Source organism: Drosophila rhopaloa, unplaced genomic scaffold (assembly GCF_018152115.1).
Source record: "Drosophila rhopaloa isolate 14029-0021.01 unplaced genomic scaffold, ASM1815211v1 contig_36, whole genome shotgun sequence".
Lineage (NCBI taxonomy): Eukaryota > Metazoa > Arthropoda > Insecta > Diptera > Drosophilidae > Drosophila > Drosophila rhopaloa.
The window spans coordinates 1,280,344-1,300,258 of record NW_025335130.1 but is presented as its reverse complement, the minus strand read 5'-3'; the positions used below and the strand labels follow the sequence as shown (position 1 = coordinate 1,300,258).

The 19,915-nt window shown below is 35.5% G+C and overlaps 1 protein-coding gene across 1 annotated transcript; it reads left to right on the top strand.

Annotated features, from left to right (window-relative positions):
- The first annotated feature begins 1,951 nt into the window (after positions 1 to 1,951).
- Positions 1,952 to 19,676, top strand: LOC108048230 (guanine nucleotide-binding protein subunit alpha homolog). Its single transcript, XM_044461475.1, has 6 exons — positions 1,952 to 2,715; positions 17,843 to 17,981; positions 18,040 to 18,245; positions 18,306 to 18,437; positions 18,493 to 18,632; positions 18,687 to 19,676. Exons 1-6 carry the CDS (start codon positions 2,446 to 2,448, stop codon positions 19,045 to 19,047), a joined length of 1,248 nt encoding a protein of 415 aa, XP_044317410.1. The 5' UTR covers positions 1,952 to 2,445; the 3' UTR covers positions 19,048 to 19,676.
- Positions 19,677 to 19,915: the final 239 nt, after the last annotated feature.

Below are 19,915 nucleotides of genomic sequence, written 5' to 3'. Positions count from 1 at the left end.
CGAAAGTCCAGCGGCGGGCCACGATTGACACAGTTCCTTCGCCAGCGACCGCCACTGGGGACAAAAAGCTGCGCTAACGGCAACCCCTTGGTTTGGTTACGCGGCGATTGGTGCTACTGCTATGACCCCTTAATTAATTTCCAACACGCTGGTGCGTTTAGAGTCACGTATGCGAAGAAGCATTATTACCTGCAATACAAATTTGTTGAAATTATTAAATGTTAAAAGGCAAATGAAAATGATGATGCCGGTCGTACACCGCCTGGCGGTGATTCTGGCCGTTAAGGATGGGCTGTGCCTCTCTCGCGTCACTAGGGGCACCACAGGAAGGGTGGGTGGCTGTGGCAGCAACATCTAATGCCACTTTTCCGTCATATTTGACCCGATTTGCTTATTTTGGTTTTGTTTACTTTTTGTTATTTGTGATGAGTTAATATATGTATAATGAGACCTCGATAGTTATCGATGGTTAATGTTGGGGAACTGCAGGGATATTGGGGGTACTCCGCCCTGAGGATTCCGGAGTTAATGCCTATTACTCAGATCGACAAACGAGTACGCTAGCGTAAAAACTTTAATCTTTCCAGTGTGACCAAAAGTTCGAGAGTTCATCAGAGTTGAGCGTGCTACGGTCATACTGTCAATCAGCTGGAATCGTTGACAAGTAGTTAAAATTCAAATATCGTATTTGCGGGAAAGAGCCTTTAATAGATATTATCAACTACCTTGGCAAGACAAGTCTGCCTTTGTACAAGGAAATTAAAAAACAATACAATTTAAATTTAACAGTGGTTTGTTATTAATTTACTGATAATTATTTGCTATTTCAAAGGACATAGCTGCACTTTTATTGCGTTTTTTTTCGTAAATTTTTGACCAAAGAAACACTTTGCCCTGACAAGAGGCACCCCATTTACTATTAATGTTATTTTGTCCTCACATGTTAACTCCTGCAATCGACTTTTGCGGGTATTTTGATTTTTTCCCTCCATTTCTTATAATGTTCAGTGAGAGTAAGCGCACGCCAAAAGATTAAATTTTTTAATCTTTTCACTAGGGTTCACTCAAAGTTCATTTCTGCAGACAACTGTATGAAATTTTCTGGTTGTTTTCGTCGATCTGAGTACCGACGTGAAAAAAAAGGCCCGACGAAAAGTGAACGCCAGCGGCTTGCCTCTCGCTCTCTCTCATGACTGGCGAACAGTTGTCGTCGATCTGAGTACTAGTCTTAAAATCCGAAACTCCCATTTCCCTTCATACTCTAGCGTACAAAAATTTAGATGGCCGACATTTCATCTCAAATTGTTTCTCGCCTAGATTTTAGAGTTGCACAGACGGAAAATCGGCAAAATATCGCATAGAAACGTGCGGTTAGGATTCGCAGCTAGTACTCTGAGAGATTTGGGAAAAAAATTACTGCATGGGTGACCGTTAGCCTGGAACATTTATTGCACTGCAATTCCTTATGGACCATCCCGCATTTGGATTGTGGGATTTCGGTATCAAAACTATTAATTAAAAATATTGCGGTCTGGAGAAATCTTATCCTCCGTAAGCGCCACTTCCCTTTCGAATATGCTTGTGCTTCGCAAAAATTAAGACATGATGTTGCGCGGTAAGGAACGCAATTTTACCATCTGAAAAATGTATGGCACGGCCAAAACTTTTAGACCATTTCGCAAATTTATGGTCGTCTGTTGGATATAAGACTAAGACTAAGTGCCAAAGTCTCTTAAATACCGTTTCCCAGAATATTTTTGGAATGGCAAATATTATTTTGTGGGACTTTTGGGTAATGGGCCTTTGGACTTTGGCGGTGCGTGAAGATTTTTATTTTATCATATGACGTGTGAATTGGCTATTACAGGGAATGTCTTTACACTTCCAAACACCAAATATCGGCTAGGATAACATCGAAAGTTAGGGATTAGTGTAATATCAGCCCTGTCGGTTGTAGCGAATTTATTTACAAAAGTAATTGCCAACCATAAATGTTAATTTAGTTTATATATATTATACTTATCTTCGCATGATCAATAGTTTTAAATATATATTAATAGTTAAGAGCAGCAGTTTTGAGTTTGTGAGATTCTGCAATGCAGAAAGGCGATGAAATAAGTGCTAACAACCCTCCGGCGCTTGGAGTTGGCGACGTTGCCAAAACAATAAAACCTTCAGACTTGCCGAGTCTCATTTTTGCGACTGCACCGCAACCCAAAAATATTAGTTGCGACAACACGCTCTGGAACAATTAAAACAAAGCGCAGTCGACAGTGTATGATAGAATAGCACACGACGGTGTGGGTTAAAAAAAAAGCGAAACTACGGCGTTGGCCAGCCAGCGATGCCCAGAACGGAAGCATCATCATTACAAGCCTAAACACCATCAACTGCATCGACATCAGTATCAACGGTAAGACCCTCAGTGGTACTCTGACCCATCTTATGGAAGAGCATCATACACGGGTGGGAGCGGTAGTCGGAACAGGAGCAGCGACCAGGACTACGGACGGACTATTATCGGATGGAGCGGAACGATTGCGACGTCAGGGCAGTCGTCTTCAGACCTCGCGATTTGCTTGGTTTCGCTGCTGCGGAAACTTTCTCACCTATCTTGTCAGGCTACGTAGTACGCCCGAGGAAATGGAACAACGCTATAAGTCCAAAGAGATTGACAAATACCTGGAAAGGGATAGGCATACGTTTCGACGACAGGTAAGCCTGGGGAGCAACATTGTCAAATAAATTTGATGCTCTGAAATTCTTTGCCATAGCTGAAGTTTACTGCAGGCAACCCCATTTGATTGAAATAAATAGGGCTTTTAAGTGTAGTTTACCACAACACCTAAATTTTTGTTGTTTTGATCTTTGATTTATTTTTAATTTCGGGAGTTATATTTTGACCTTTGGGTACCTTGCAAAGGCAAATAATATACTATTATTTAATAATACTATTTTAACGTGCTATAATTATAAAAAAAGTAATTTGGTTGGATGCATTCAAAACAGACAGAGAACTGGGATTTCTGATTATCTTGATGAAATCATCAGTCACTCAGAATGGAAGCGCGAAAAACGCAAAAGCACCATTGAGCAACAATTTGATTTATCTATTTATCTAGTAATATTATATTTATTTTAAAACTCAGGAAATTTAGCTCAAAGAAGTTGGGTCGACTAAAATGGAATTTTCAAAAATTGAATAGCTTAATCTTTTGCCCATTTTTTGCCCATGTTTGCCCACTTTTTAATTTTTTTTGCCCACCTTTAGTTTTGAAAATATGGAATCTTCGAAAATTTTCGAACATTTTCGAAAACATAAAAGTTGACTTTTTCAATTTTTTTTTTTTTTAATCGCAAGAGAATCGTTTGTTCATCATTTAGAATTTTGAAAATATTTATACTTTTGAAAATATTTGACTTTAAAGTTTTGATCATATTTACCTGCAGAAAAAATTGTTTGCCCACCCCTTAAAAAGAAGAAGAAATTAAAAAAAAATCGTTTGCCCACCTCTTAAAAATAGTTAATTTTGACAAAAACGTTTGCCGACGGCTTAAACACGAGATTTTTAATAAAAAACGTTTGCCCACCCCTTAAAAATCGTTTTTTCCAAAAAATAAAAGATGACCATGTTTGCCCATCTCCTGAAATTTAAGAATTAAAAAAAAAATCGTTTGCCCACCCCTTAAAAATAGTTAATTTTGACAAAAACGTTTGCCGACGGCTTAAACACGAGGTTTTTAATAAAAAACGTTTGCCCACCCCTTAAAAATAGTTTTTTCGAAAAAATAAAGGATGACCATGTTTGCCCATCTCCTGAAATTTAAGAATTTAAAAAAGAAATCGTTTGCCCTCCTCTTAAAAATAGTTCATTTTGACAAAAACGTTTGCCGACGGCTTAAACCCGAGATTTTTAACAAAAAACGTTTGCCCACCCCTTAAAAATCGTTTTTTCGAAATAATAAAAGATGACCATGTTTGCCCATCTCCTGAAATTTAAGAATTTAATAGAAAAATCGTTTGCCGCCCACCTCTTAAAAATAGTTCATTTTGACAAAAACGTTTGCCGACGGCTTAAACACGAGATTTTTATTAAAAAACGTTTGCCCACCCCTTAAAAATCGTTTTTTCGAAAAAATAAAGGATGACCATGTTTGCCCATCTCCTGAAATTTAAGAATTGAAAAAAGAAATCGTTTGCCCACCTCTTAAAAATAGTTCATTTTGACAAAAACGTTTGCCGACGGCTTTGCTTTGCCCACCTCTTAAAAATAGTTAATTTTAACAAAAAACGTTTACCCACCACGTTATAAGGGGTGGGCAAACGTTTTTTGTTAAAAATCTCGTGTTTAAGCCGTCGGCAAACGTTTTTGTCAAAATTAACTATTTTTAAGAGGTGGGCAAACGATTTTTTTTTAAATTCTTAAATTTCAGGAGATGGGCAAACATGGTCATCTTTTATTTTTTCGAAAAAACGATTTTTAAGGGGTGGGCAAACGTTTTTTTTATTAAAAATCTCGTGTTTAAGCCGTCGGCAAACGTTTTTGTCAAAATTAACTATTTTTAAGAGGTGGGCAAACGATTTTTTTTTAAATTCTTAAATTTCAGGAAATGGGCAAACATGGGCATCTTTTTTTTTTTTCGAAAAAAATCATTTTTAAGGGGTGGGCAAACAATTTTTTCTACGGGTAAATATGATCAAAACTTAAAAGTCGAATATTTTCAAAAGTATAAATATTTTCAAAATTCTAAAAGTTGGGCAAACGTGGGCAAACAATTCTCTTGCGATTAAAAAAAAAAAAAATTGAAAAAGTCAACTTTTATGTTTACGAAAATGTTCGAAAATTTTCGAAGATTCCATATTTTCAAAACTAAAGGTGGGCAAAAAAAATTAAAAAGTGGGCAAACATGGGCAAAAAATGGGCAAACGATTAAGCTATTCAATTTTCGAAAATTCCATTTTAGTCGACCCAGCTTCTTTGAGCTAGGAAGTGTAAACTTTTTGGTTAAGCTGAAAACAAAGTCTTTAATAACACGGCAACAGAAGTTCTGTGCAGGCCCAACCCTTCGTCTTTTGGTACTTACGTTGTTTTTAGTTTTAGAATAATTGATTTTAAGAATGGTCAAAGATTTCTACTAACCTTTTGGAAATAAGAAGTCAAGAAGACAATAAAAAACGGTCGTCTTTAATTTGCTTTAACTTAAGAAAAGTTAAACGCTGCTCACAGAGATTTTTAAATTTTGGCAAATTAAAAAATCTTGGAATATATTTTAACCTTGGTTAATTCGGCCAAAAAAGGAGTATTTTGTTAAAATTTTTTTACAGGGTACGGTTAATGTCAGATCAATTATTTTATTAGCATATCAAAGTACAACATTTTATCAATGTTTTCACAAATTTTGAGCGAAAAAAAAATAAAAGCCATTCGCAGCCAAGCTCCGTAGGCGCAAAAATCTGCACAGACTTGCTATCCTCCCTAAAATCTTTTACTAACTTTAACAACCAGTCCTATTCTAACCATTTCCCAAAAAAAAAACTCATTTGAATCCCCAGCCACATCGGCATATAAGGTAACAAGAATGCTGGTCAACAAATGATACACTCAAAAAAAAAGCACTAACAACATTGCACATGTATAAAAAATGTTGCAAATACTCCTTCCATTTTTTTATATTCCAACACCAAATATAACAGGAAAACTCAAATAATTATAAACCGAATTCGACTAGGACACACCTCACTTACTTACCAAAAAAATAAATAAATAATTAAATAAAAAATTTACAATACCCTATGCAGTGTATAAAAACAACGAGTCGGATCGGGCGACTATATCATATAGTTCCCATAGGAACAATCGGAAAAAAATTTTAAAATGTTTAACTTTATTAAATACTATGAAATATGGTTTTAATTAAATTAAAATCTGACATCTATATCATAAAACTCCCACAGGAAAAACCAAAAATTTAAATAATATAAAATTAAAATTAATTTTATTTTTCTGTTTTTCTATTTATCAAAATATTTATTTGAGATATAGTAATTATTAACTATATCAGAATTACGCTATTATTTTTGTCAAAATCGGACAACAATATCATATAGCTGCAGCTTAACATCGACTTTTATCTTCGTGGAGGAATAGTTAGGTAGAAGACCAGTTTTGATGGTATTGGTTTACTTGGTAACTTGCCTTCGAGCCATCGGTGTAGAGAAAGGGTGTTTTTAAGGGATTGTTTGTAGATAATTGGAGGAGTGTTAACTTTACTGTAATTTAAAAGTTCGGTGTTTGTAAGTTTAATTTTAAATTCGTTGTTGGTTTTTTTTATCTCGGGTAGTTTTTGATTGGTAAATTGGGTTTATTTTTTTTCATGTTTTAATTATTCGTTCTATTGTTTTTATATTGGATTCAATATGTTAATAAGGTTGTTGTTTGTTGGTGTAGTACTGAATGCGCCTAGCGCTGCTCTAATTGCTAAGCTTTAGCTTGTTTTTAGGTGGTTAATTAAGTGTGCAGGTGCGCTTTCATAAATGGGTAAGCAGTAATCAATTTTCGACATTAGGGTGGACTTAATAATTTGGATAACGGAAGTTGGTGTTGTATGATGTTGAGGGGTTTGCAAGGACTACTTTTAGTTTGTTTTTGTGAGAGGACCAGATGTATTGATTGTTGAATGTGAAGGATTATTGTGGTGTTGGTTTCTGGGATAGTTAGAGAGCTAGCTTTTTTCTTTGCTCTGCAGGATTCTAAACAGATGCACCACTCCTTTATTTGTTGGAAAAAGAGATGTCAGATTTATGAATGGAATTGTAGGGAATTAGAAATAGGACAACTAAGATGGGGAAGCCTTGTGTGTTGCCGTTGACGAGTGGGAAAGTGTTAAAGAGAGAGACTCCGTTTTTGAATATGATCTTTCTGTTTGTCATAAAATTATGAGTTCGAAAGCCTACTTTCCATTTTTGGAGTTGATGGATGAGACGATAAATACCTATTTTATCGAAAGCTTCTTCAAAGTCTAATGATGTGATTAAAATGTGTCGTTTTATGGAAAGGGGTCTGGCCGCCAGATGATCTACATATAGTAGACTGTCTAGAACAAATTTTCCCCGAGCTGGTTGTTATGAATGTGTTTGTTGGTTAAAACAAACAACCCCTATCTTTAAGCAATGATTCGATCAATAACTTATGCTAGGCATGGGCTTATGATTGAGTTTGAGTATATAGGAGTTTAAAGGTTCTAGTCGTTTAGTTTAAAGTGTTTATTTGGAGAAATGAAGGTGGAGATCACTGTGAATTTATTTTTTCTTGAATCTAAAGTTCAGCTTCAAGGTCAGGGCTTAGTAGATATTGCGTGTTTGAAACAGATTAAGGCACTGTGCTTATGAATGCATTTGCATTGTAGCTGCAGTAAATTATAATGTTTATGGGTTCGGGAATGATGTAGAGTGTGATAAGAGTATTTCTTGAAAGAATATTACATGTGAATTAAATTGTTTAATAAGAATTTGTAGTTCTGAGTTCTTATTTCGATACCTTTAATGTTCCATTGAATTTGTTAGTTAGTTGGTCCATATGGAAAGAGTCGCTTAAAGCGTCTCCAGGTTTAGTTGAATTTTATATGATTTTTTTTTTGTTTGTTTTTTTTTTTGTTTGGGGCTTTATAAGCTTGAAGCTCGTATATATGTATGTAGAGCGAGATAGGATTTAAACTGTGCTATTGGTTGGCTTGGGGATTGAACGGGTCTAATTTGTTGTCTGTAATTTTGATAGTGAGAAAAGTTTTTTTGTCGAATTTTGTTATTGTTTTAATAGCAATGAGTTTTTGTTGTGTTCTAAATACTGTGCATCTTCAGTTGGTAGAGTTGTGTAGGTCGAATTTATGATCGTCTTTGCAATTAATACATGTTTGGGATCTTGTGCATTTCTCTTGTCTGTTTGTGTATTGGTGGTTTCCTACTCCGCAGTTAAATCAGATTATTTTATTTTAACAGAATTTGTGTAAGAGGACGAATTTAATCCCATTGTTGCATCTTTACGTTAGTGATATACATTTCCTTACAGTGGTTCTGTGAAAGACAATTTTAATACGATCATGAAAAAAGGTCATGACGATTAAACGTAATTATTATAAGACATTTCTCCCTAAATACACCTAATAATACTTATCAATATTTTTGTAACTTCGCATAATTGTTGACAAGCTAGTTCTTTTTTTACCAGGAGAGTCGATCTAGCCAAAGACCAATATAATCACTAAGATGAGTAACGCCCATACATTGGTTTTGCAATATGCAGCTCGTTTTTTGGTGGCGACGAAAATTCCGTTCTCTCCGCTCGCACAAAGTTGAGAGCGTAAAAATCTAAAAATAGAATTGCACGAATAAGGAAGTGCGTATGTGTGCGTATTTGTTCGAGAAGACGATTTTCGTCCAGAAATCATTTCTGGACTAAGAAACTAATTGTGTGTCAAAAGAACTTCTATGATTGAACAGGATGATTATTTAAATTGCATTTATGTATATATGGCAATGAAGCTTGATGTAAAACTTTTTTATATACCTTAAATATTAATATCTGCATATTTAATTCATAGTTTCGTTTTACATATTTAAATTAAAGCTAAAAACATAACTTTTAATACAAAACATATAAAACTGCTTGATTAAATTTTAAAATATTTCAATAAAGTTTAATATATTTGAATATACTATGATTGTTAAACAAAAACAAAGCGAAGTTTATTTAAAATAAATATATTTAAAGGATATTAAATTAAATATATGTCGCTTTATTTTTTATCCATGGCTGTTTTTATTAACTTTAAAATGGAAATATTAAATTTAATTTTTATTCAAATATATTAAATTTTGATCTAATGACTTAAAATATTTAAAGTAAATACGTATAACATCATATCTAATATTATCAACCTGCACTTAAATCTCTTCTTATTTACTCAAGCAGTTTTATATGTTTTGTGTTAAAAGCTATGTTTTTATAATTAATTTAAATATATAAAACGAAAAATTTAATTTAATATTCAGATATTCATTTTTATTTATCCATCTTTTTTTTTTGTATACCTAATAAATATTTAAAGCTCATATTATTATTTTATAAAAAGTTAAACTATTTATATAATATAATATTATATAATACGTATAATATAAAAATACCACATATTTTTTAATCCATATATTTAAAATTCAATAAATATAAAAATATTCATCCTGTTCAATCGCAAAATTTCTGAGGCTCCTAAAAATCGTTCACAAGTCGTATGCTGAATACCCTAATGACAATTATTCCAATGTGAAGTCATGTATGAAATAAATTATGTTATTTTTTTATACTTAGATATATTTGGTCATTACTAAAAAATATTATACATTCGAATAATTAGTAAATAAAGTAAATATAAAGGCAATACAAAATAAGTATTTTTAATAATGTTATAATTTTAAAATAAAGAGTATATTTCGACAGCGCGCTGCAGCGAATTTCTTCGCTTGTGAATACATGTGCACACATACATTCGTCGACTGTCGCAGTATGCGTGCAAAGAGCGGCTGGCTTTTGAGCGCTCTCTCGCTGGCTTTTGGGCAGAGAGCGAAAAGCCAGTTGAAAAGCCAGCACAAAAAATTCGTGTGCAAAAAAATCGTATGGCGTTACGCATCTTGGTGTTTATATTGGTCTTTGATCTAGCCATGTCCGTCCGTCCGTTTCTACGCAAACTAGTCCCCCAGTTTTATAGCTAAACATTCCAAAAAGCTGTCTTTCTATTGCAGGTAGTATACAAATCGGAACAAGCCAGATCTTTGTTGTTTTTAATTTTTTTTTTGTTCTTTGCGATTTGGTTATATTTAAATATTATGGAATTATGGTTTTAATTAAATTAAAATCGGACGACAACGTAGCTGCCATAGAAACGATGGCAAAATGCAGCGCTGTCTTGATTGTTTTTAGTAATATAGGCATACAAATCGAAATGTAGTCGATTTCTATATAAACTTCGGCTTGCCAAAGTTTGCTGTTTTTCTTGTCGGAACATCATCATCACGCCGTGATTGTATTTTAAACCGTTGTTTAAGTTTTGCACTTGTTTGCTTTGCACTTGTGGTTACTATTAAGATTTGGTAAGTGTTCTTGATAGTTTTTCTTATGCTTTGTGTTTGTTTTGATGGCAGCGAATAATGTATGATAAATGATAAATCGGGTAAAATTTTGTTGTTTTCGAAGCTGACTATAATCTATAGCTGTCATATATATGTCATCAGATTTCGTTGTGACTGCAAGTGTAGTTAAACGTAAGCTTACTGAAGTAGGCGACTTTTGGTTGTAATTTATTATACCCTTGCAGAGGGTATTATAATTTCAGTCTAAAGTTTGCAACGCAGTGAGGAGGAAATGTTCCTATAAAGTGTATATATTCATGATCAGCATCACCAGGGGAGTCGATCTAGTCATGTCCGTCTGTCCGTCCGTCCGTCCGTTTCTACGCAAACTAGTCCCTCACTTTTAAAGCTATCTGTTTGAAACTTTCCCAAAAGTTGTCTTTCTATTGCAGGTAGTATATAAGTCGGAACGAGCCGGATCGGGCCACTATATCATATAGCTGCCATATAACTGAACGATCGGAAATTCCATAACTTGGGTGTTTTTAAGGTTAGGAAGATGGGATTTTCTATGGGTTTTATTTTTGGCCAATCAGTCTGACCTACCAAATTTCATTAGGATCGGTTGACTATATCCTATAGCCGCCATATAACTGATTGTTCTGAAATGCCATAACTTTGGTGTTTGTAAAGTTAGGAAGTTGGGATTATCTATGGGTTTAATTTTTGGCCAATCAATCCGACCTACCAAATTTCATAAGGATCGGCCGACTATATCTTATAGCTGCCATATAACTGAACGATTGGAAATGCCATAACTTTGGTGTTTTTAAAGTTAGGAAGTTCGGATTTTTAATCAGTATTAAGAATGCATCATATAAATAATTTTGGAGAATATAATTTACAGAATATTCTGCCAGGGTATATCAACTTCGGCTCCGCCCGAAGTTTGCTTTCCTTTCTTGTTCGAATTAGTTTTCTTTTTTTTGTTGTTTGCTTTTGTCGTTTATTATCGTTGAATATATGTATTTGTTTTGTTCTTTTTATTGTCAAATAGGTTTAGTGATAGAGATCTTCCGTTTGCGTAAGTAGGGACGTTTTAGATGGACAAACGCCTTCTAGATTTTAAACAAAACACAAGGCCAGTAAACGTCCTAAAGAGTTTTTAACGATGATTACTTGAGATAGCTCAATGTCAATAAAGTCATACTGCGAAGTAAAATATTCATTTTTTAGTATGAACAAGTGATATATATAAAACTACCGGGTAACGAATCTTTTTATATAATTTCAGTCAAAAGTTTGCAACGCAGTGAAGGAGACATTTCCGGCCCTATAACGTATATATATTCTTGATCAATATCACCAGGAGCGTCGATCTAGCCATGTCCGTACGTCCATCCCTTTCTGCGCAAACTAGTCAACTTTTCCAGAAGTTGTCTTTTTATTGCACGTAGTATATAAGTCGGAACGAGCCGGATCGGGCGACTATATTATATAGCTGCATAGGAACAATCGGAAAAAAAAAGTTTTAAAAAGTATAACATTGCTGTTTATAATTTTTTTGTTCTTTGGTGTTTGGTAATATTTAAATACTTAATTATGGTTTTAATTAAATTAAATTCGGACACCTATATCATATAGCTCCCATATGAAATTGACTAATTACTTACTATATCAGAATTACTCTTTTAGTTTTGTCAAAATCAGACAACGACATTGCTTTTAGTAATATAGGAATAGAAATCGAATGTAGTCGTTTTGTAATAACGTAATTTTGAATTACTGCCCCGAAACCTACAATTTCAAAATTTTGTCTTTTAAATTTTTTTTGCCATCGCCAATTGATTTTCTTAAAGAACACCTGTCTTGTTAAAACGGAAAGTCCGTTCGATTTAAATAATCAAAATTTGGAATGTGTCACCTTGTTTAAATCTGAAATCATTTTTCACATTTTATTTTGCCACTTTTGTTTAAAAGCGTCTTGAAATTGTATTAAAATAGTGGTCGATATGCTGGTAGAAAGTAGCTTTTTATATTTCAAAAACTTTCGGGGCTGGGTTAAAAAAAATGTTTCATGTCTGCACTGTGGGAGTATTATGCAGCTTTTGGCAAAGGTGGAAAGCTTTCTAGTATTTCAGGATGTGTTGATCTGTCTGAAGAGTGCCGATGGACATTGACCAAGCAAACTCCTTGACGGTTGCTGGTTAGTACGTTTTAGAACTTGTTATGTATTGGACAGGGTAACGAACTGATTTGTTTGTGTGTGCTCGCTACGAGATTCGTGCAGCTAGCTCAGAAGATTGTGTGTTCGTCCCACCAAATTTATATGACGTGACTGCCCCGCAGATCAGTGAGAAGACACACATGTTCTAATCCCGAACGTCTCGACGTAGCAATCTTGCTCCTTGTAGACTTCCCAAGGCGCTGCTTCCGACGACTGGATCTGTTGTTGCTGTCTTGCTGGTGTTGCTGCTGGTTGACTTGGTTTTTTGACTTTGATAATTCACTGATCTTGACGGATTGACTCCTCGTGGTCGACTGACCCCGATTCCAGCGCTGGACCCGCTTATATAGGGCTCCTGGTACCGTTAATCATCGGCTTCTCCTTTTTGATCTCTGCGCACGGCACCACCCTAGGGTCCAAAGTCCGCGGCTTTTTACCGTAATCCCTTCGCTCACGGTGCGCCGGCGCTCTCGCGCCTCTCTCCGCTCCTTCTCTCCAAACTCCTTTTCCTAGTTCTCTCCAAACTCTCTTACCTCGTACTCTCCAAACTCTCTCCCTCGTTCTTCTCCTCCTCCAAACTGTCTTCAACTGTATTCTTCAATCTCTCTTTTCCCACAGTTCCGTTACTACGCAGCTGACAGGCTTCCGTACATTCGACCTTCGCTTTTATTTGTGCGGAGTTATTTACTCCTCACAAAAGTCCCTATAGTTGGCAGTTTTGTTCAGGAACTTATTTTTCCTAGATTTGCTGATAACTATGAAGATACCTGTATGCATTGTAAAGTGCAGAACTTGTGTGAATGTATTTTTCGAAATTAGTTCACTGTTTTTTTAAAGCCCTTTTTGCTCTGCTATTTTTTTTATATCAAATTTGACAAAAGCCATGTTCTTTAATTCCATCCGCATTATTAGCTACTCGCACGGCTGTTTCAGTTCCTTTTATTACTAATTTAAAAATAATACAGAATTTGGAGAAACTTAAGTTCAGGGTGGGTGTACTGTTAACTTGAAATGAAATAGGCAGAACATTGTCACTTAATTTATTGATAAAGCGAGAACTATGTATAGCCGAAGTTGATAACAGCGTGCACTTTAAAAATATTCATATAACAAGAAAGGTATGGATCCAAAATAATTTCAACCATTGATAAAGCGAGAACTATGTATAGCCAAAGTTGATAACAGCGTGCACTTTCAAAATATTCATATGACAAGAAAGGTATGTATCCAAAATAAATTAAACCATAATTTATCCGGCGGTATGCCAAGATCCCTGTGGATGTTTTCGTTCCGAACATACCATGGTGCCCAGTGATTGTTCGCAAGATTTATGATTGTGAGCGCTGTATAATGTGAACGTTTCTGTTGCTCGCGTTCCGCTAAAGATGGGAGCCGTAAGTCCAAATGGGCTTAAGGGTGGAGTTGTAGAGCAGGACTTTGAAGTCCAGAACGAGAATTTATAATCCAGTGAAGGCTTCTGACTTCAAATTCAGCGGGAGGCACGATTGTCTGTCAAGGGTAAACGTTATATGTTAACACTTTTGTTCATTAATTTTGATATGACAGTCTGATAGCCACCAGGAAATTATCTGCTAGTTGAGCTGTTGCTCTAGTTGGGCATCTCGAGCATCCCAGGATTGCGGTGTCGCCAGCATATGTGGACGTAGACATCCTGCCTTTTGTAGGAATGTCTGCGGTGTATAGGACAAATAAAGTAGGGCTCAGTGCGCTACTTTGTGGAACTCCAGCTTCAATGTTATACTCGTTGTTGCATTGCACCGCGAAGATTCTGTGGTAAAAGGACTATTCAAGTAACTTATGAGTGTTTTCTGGAAGTAATGCTATGATTTTTGAGACATTTACGAATATCGCACCACAATATTCCCAATGTTCAAAGGCTGTAGGAATTTCTGGTGTTATCCGGTTGACTTGCTCGATTGTTGCATGGCTTTCTCGAAACCCGAATTGATGTGCTGGGATTACATTTTGAGCTGTTAGATATGGTGTTATGCGCGTGAGCAGGGATTTTTGGAGAGGTACGATAACATATTTTTGTGTATTACTCAAGTTTGCATATAACATCCACTGCACAGTTTGGAAGTTCAATTATCATTTTGGGGGTTATTAAGTCACCTCCTGGAGCCTTTTTGGTTTTAATTGCTTCCTAATGACATTAATAATTTCAAGTGCTCGAAACACAATCGGCTCACTTGAGCGACGGTAGATCACAAGAGTTTGTGGCTGCGTTTGGCTAAAATACAATTCGTAGGTGTAAAGCAAACGTTTCAGCTTTGTCTTCATCAAGGACCCGATTAGTTTCTAATCGGAGTGACTGATTCTATCGGATAGCTTAAATTTGGATGAGCTCTCCACAAAGGATGCTTTGTACTGGTCGGTGATAATTTCTCATGTACGCTCTTCTTCTTCTTCTTTAGGGTTTTGGTAAGTCTCCGGGTGGCTTCGTTTAAAAGTTGCTTCGCATGCACTATGGGGTCAACGACCACTTTGGTTGGCCAAAACCCATTTTTGAAAAGTCGTAAAATCCAAAAAAGTTGTTTTAGGATACACTAACAGAAGACCAATCTGCAATGCTTCGTTTCAGGAATTCCGATAGCGGGCGCTTCTGTTAAGATAACATGTGTTAAATCAGATGTTTAAGACGAAAGCCTCGTGCTTTTGAAATTCGACTTATATATTGCAGTTTTAAAGTGTTTAAAAGAACAGTTTAAAAGCGTTCCAAAAAAATTTTGTGATATAATTTCGATGAATGGTGGTGTATACTAAGTGTTTTTGTGCTTAAACATTTGAAATCTATCATGTTGTCCTTTTACTTAAGTGTTAAAGTAAGTTGTCTAAAACTAGTTTTTTAATTAGAAAGCAAACTTTTAAGTAGAGCAACAAAGTGAGTCCAGCGGAGTCCACTTCTGAAACCTATTCAGATTTGTAGAGTATTAAATTTTGTTAAAATGTATATTGTTAGAATCGCCACTTATTGCCACTTTTTCCGAAATTTTATTTTTAAGTACAAAACCTCAAATTTTGCAGCTTTGACAGTAGTTTCGATATAGATAAGAATATTTTTGATTTTCAATGCATTATTGGACTTTAATTCGAAGAGCATGAGTTTTTGTAGCAGGTGCCTTTGATATACTTATCAATACAACTTGTTTAAATTTTGTTAAAATGTATATTGTTAGAATCGCCACTTATTGCCACATTTTCCGAAATTTTATTTTTAAGTACAAAACCTCAAATTTTGCAGCTTTGGCAGTAGTTTCGATGAAGATAAGAATATTTTTGATTTTCAATGCATTATTGGACTTTAATTCGAAGAGCATGAGTTTTTGTAGCAGGTGCCTTTGATATACTTATCTATACAACTTGTTTAATCCGATTATTAAGCATTTACATTTCACCTTTGTGGAACGAAGAATATTTTGTATTGTATTTTTAATTCTATTCAGAAGCAGATATAAAAAATATAAAAAAAATATAATATAAATGTAATTATAAAGCATATAAAACAAAAAATTATTCGATTATCTTAAAAAACAAAGTTGAATAAATCGACCGTATGGCAGCTATGAGATATATTCGTTCGATCCTGTTCTTTTTAACATATATGGTGCCTAAGGATACCATAAAATGATTTGTAAAGTTTTATCTTGATATCTTTAAAATTGAGCGAGTTATTAATTTTGGCCAACAAAAGTGGTCGTTGGCCCCATAGTGGAATAAGGCGATCTGCTGGATTGGCAAGCGTCGTAGGCGGGATTTTTCCCGAACAAGTATTTCGATTTGGTTCATTCTGAGAGCGTGCAGGTTTAGCTTGTTGAAGCCGAGTCTTCAGCTCTTTATAGGCTGAGCAGATTCTCTAGTTTGCGGTATACTTTCCTACACAGTTAGCGGAATTTATCGATTTTGGGTCTTATTTGCTTGCAGAGAACGGTTCAAAGTTGTGGAAGCCTCCACAAGCTACGCAGACTGATCGAAGTCCGCAGTTGTTTCTGTGTGTCCGTACTCTTGGCAGTTTGTGCATTGCAACAGACCATTTCGCTTATACGGTTCTTTAACACTAATCCTTCTATACAACAGGAATTGCCATTTGTAGATCGGGTGCCCTTGGGTTTTCTTCGAGGCTCTGCTTTCTGGATCCAGTTCGACCTTAAATAGTGGTTGCGGCTTTTTATTTCTGTTGATTATGTGGATAATATTATTTACGACAAGAAAGGAAAGCTAACTTCGGGCGGAGCCGAAGTTGATATACCCTTGCAGAATATTCTGTGAACTATATTCTCCAAAATTATTCATATGATGCATTTTCATCATACTCATAAAATTCCTAACTTTAAAAAGACCAAAGTTTTGGGATTTCCAACCGTTCAGTTATATGGCAGCTATAGGATATAGTCGGCTGATCCTTATGAAATTTGGTAGGTCCGGATTGATTGGCCAAATATAAAACCCATAGAAAATCCCAACTTCCTAACTTTACAAACACTAAAGTTATGGCATTTCCGATCGTTCAGTTATATGGCAGCTATAGGATATAGTCGGCCGATTCCGGCCGTTCCGACTTATATACTGCGTGCAAAGGAAAGAAGGGTGTGTGGGAGACTAGTTCGCGTATAAACAGACAGACAGACAGACAGACAGACGGACAGACAGACAGACGGACAGACGGACATGCTCATATCAACTCAGGAGGTGATCCTGATGAAGAATATATATACTTTATAGGGCCGGCGATGTCTCCTTTACTGCGCCGCTTTTTGAGCTTTTTTCGCTCATAGTTCTATAACGTCTTTTCGCTGTTATAAGAGTTCTATGGATACGAGTATTGGTAGAGCAATGTTTAATCCGGGAACTCAAATACTTTTGGCATTTCAGCCAGTTAGTTTTGTGATACATCAGCCTGTGAGGGTGCTCGATTGTTTCTGGGCTTATAGTGGCCAGCTGACCAGTATAGGGCTGGCAGTTTGTTGCTCAAATTTATGATGGCATTTTATAGTAGCCTCCCGTTTAAGTTAGTTGTAGAAGTCAATGAATTGTCCTTCAGATATGGGCAGTGTTTTACACCATTGTTGTTAGGCCTTAGGTGTTTGATCCGATTTCTGAGAGCCGACAATCGTCGTGATGAGCTTTGGGGTCTTGTTTTCTTTATTTTACCGTTTTTATTAGTATTTATAACACTATTTAATGATTTTAATGGGAACCTGAGCACACATACCCATTCCTACCCTGAGAGCTCTTTTGCGATTAGACATCGGTTAGATATAAAAATACGTCTGATGTCGTTGACAATTGAATTTGAATTATTTTTGTCATTCTGACCGTCTAGCTCTAGGAGCGCAATCATATCATATTATCATACTCCATTAGCGCAGAAGTAATCAAAACACAAATTTTCCATCCCTAAATAAACTTGAGGATACTAATTTCTTAGTTTAATTTTCCCCTAAATCCCTAAATAAGCTAAAGGTTTTTTTTTTTAGGTGAAACTGCTGCTCCTAGGTGCTGGGGAATCTGGCAAGTCTACTTTCCTTAAACAAATGCGTATCATTCATGGTGTTAATTTCGAGTACGAACTGCTCCGCGAATACCAAAATGTGATATACCAAAATGTTATTAGAGGTAAATATCTATTTTTATTGACCAGAAATTATTTCGTCTCAATAAACTGTCGTTTAAGGTATGCAAGTCTTGTTGGACGCTCGCGAAAAGTTGGACATCTCGTGGGGAAGCGACGGACGAGAACAGGATGCCAGCGATGCCAAATTAATGGAATGCAATGCAATTGAATCCGTTAGGTTTATTGAATATGCACCACAAATACGCCGCCTGTGGCAGGATCGCGGCATTAGAAGAGCTTTTGAAAGAAGACGTGAATTTCAAATTGTATGCTTACCTAATGCGCCAAGTGGATTTTGTTTAAATTTTTCTCATGTGAATTTTCAGAGCGATTCTGTAAGCTATTTTCTGGACGAAATTGAGCGGCTAGCTAAACCTGATTATGTCCCAACACATAAGGATATTTTGCATTGCAGGAAGGCAACGAAAGGGGTATATGAGTTTTGTGTTAAAGTCCAGGTAAGTGAATTATATAAAACCATGATATTATCACTAAAGGATCGGTGATTTATAGAACATTCCATTTGTATTCGTCGATGTGGGTGGTCAGCGAACTCAGCGTCAAAAATGGACTAGATGTTTTGATAGCTCCGTGACGTCAATTATATTTCTTGTATCTAGTTCGGAGTTCGATCAAGTGCTTGCGGAAGACAGGTAAATTATTACCCAATGCCTGACCATGATTAACCTGAAACGTTACTGTTGCAGGAAAACCAATCGTCTGGAAGAATCAAAGAATATATTTGATACCATTGTCAACAATAATACGTTCAAAGGAATATCAATTATTTTATTTCTGAACAAAACTGACTTGCTCGAACAGAAAGTTTGCAATCCTGAGACTGACATTCGCTGGTACTATCCGCAATTTAATGGCAATCCACACTCAGTTTTAGATGTCCAGAACTTCATACTCCAAATGTTTATGATCGTTCGTCGCCGTAACAGCACCAGTAGGATCTACCACCATTTTACAACTGCCATTGATACGCGAAACATTAATGTAGTGTTTAATTCGGTAAAGGATACAATTCTGCAGCGTAATTTAAATGCTCTAATGCTGCAGTAGCATTCTACCGCTAGCTCTGACAACCTTTATAGATTATGATTTTTGGCTTTATATAAATCCATTTAAAAAGTGAAAGTGCCTCAAATAAAAATTTCACAATCCTGAGACTGGTACTATCCACAGCTTCCTGGCAATCCACTCTTAGTTTTTGAAGGCAAAAACTTCGCACTGCAAATGTTTGACCACGATCGTCGCAGTAGAAGTACGAGATGGATATAACATTAGCTTTTAATGCCATATATACGGTCATCATTTATATAGTTTTTTATTCGGTAAACGCTAAATCCTAGCAGTTCTGATCCTGAATTCGTATTCTCTTAACGTGTAATATATGCTTTCTCTTATATACATACCTACAAAAGAAAAAATAGTGCCAGATGCCAGGAGCCTTTATTTTTAATAAAAGGCCCAGTTGTTGTTAACTTTTTAAATTGGTTTGACTATTTAGTAACTTTGTATTAAATAAAATTGTTACTTTTAAAATTTAAATTGAGTATGATAATAGTAATCTAACTGTACATATATAAATTAAGCTTCCGGATTCTGTACGCAAACAGACTTAACGCCATATGCATATATAAACTAACCCAAAAATAAAGAAGGGTTTTCAAACCTGTTCACAAATATAATTTCTCTTTGCTTTATCAACTTATATTTTATGTTTATATGACTGACAATTAAGACGATTAAGAGCTAAGATCACCGCATTTCTAAACACCATGTTTTGAACAACACCAGAAATCTCTTGCAACGTTTCCGTGCGTCATTTGCTTTAAACTCCGACTTATAACTGTGGATTAAACCAGGACTCAACACAATCAAAATCAAAACAGTGTATTGCAAAGCGGAATCAAAAACCGACCAGTTT

Bases quoted from the DNA above. Each gene is read 5' to 3' on its own strand.
- LOC108048230 (XM_044461475.1), top strand. From the start codon at position 2,446: ATGGAAGAGCATCATACACGGGTGGGAGCGGTAGTCGGAACAGGAGCA. The intron at 17,982-18,039 runs GTAAATATCTAT...CTGTCGTTTAAG, and splicing joins ATACCAAAATGTTATTAGAG to GTATGCAAGTCTTGTTGGAC. The intron at 18,246-18,305 runs GTATGCTTACCT...GTGAATTTTCAG, and splicing joins GAAGACGTGAATTTCAAATT to AGCGATTCTGTAAGCTATTT.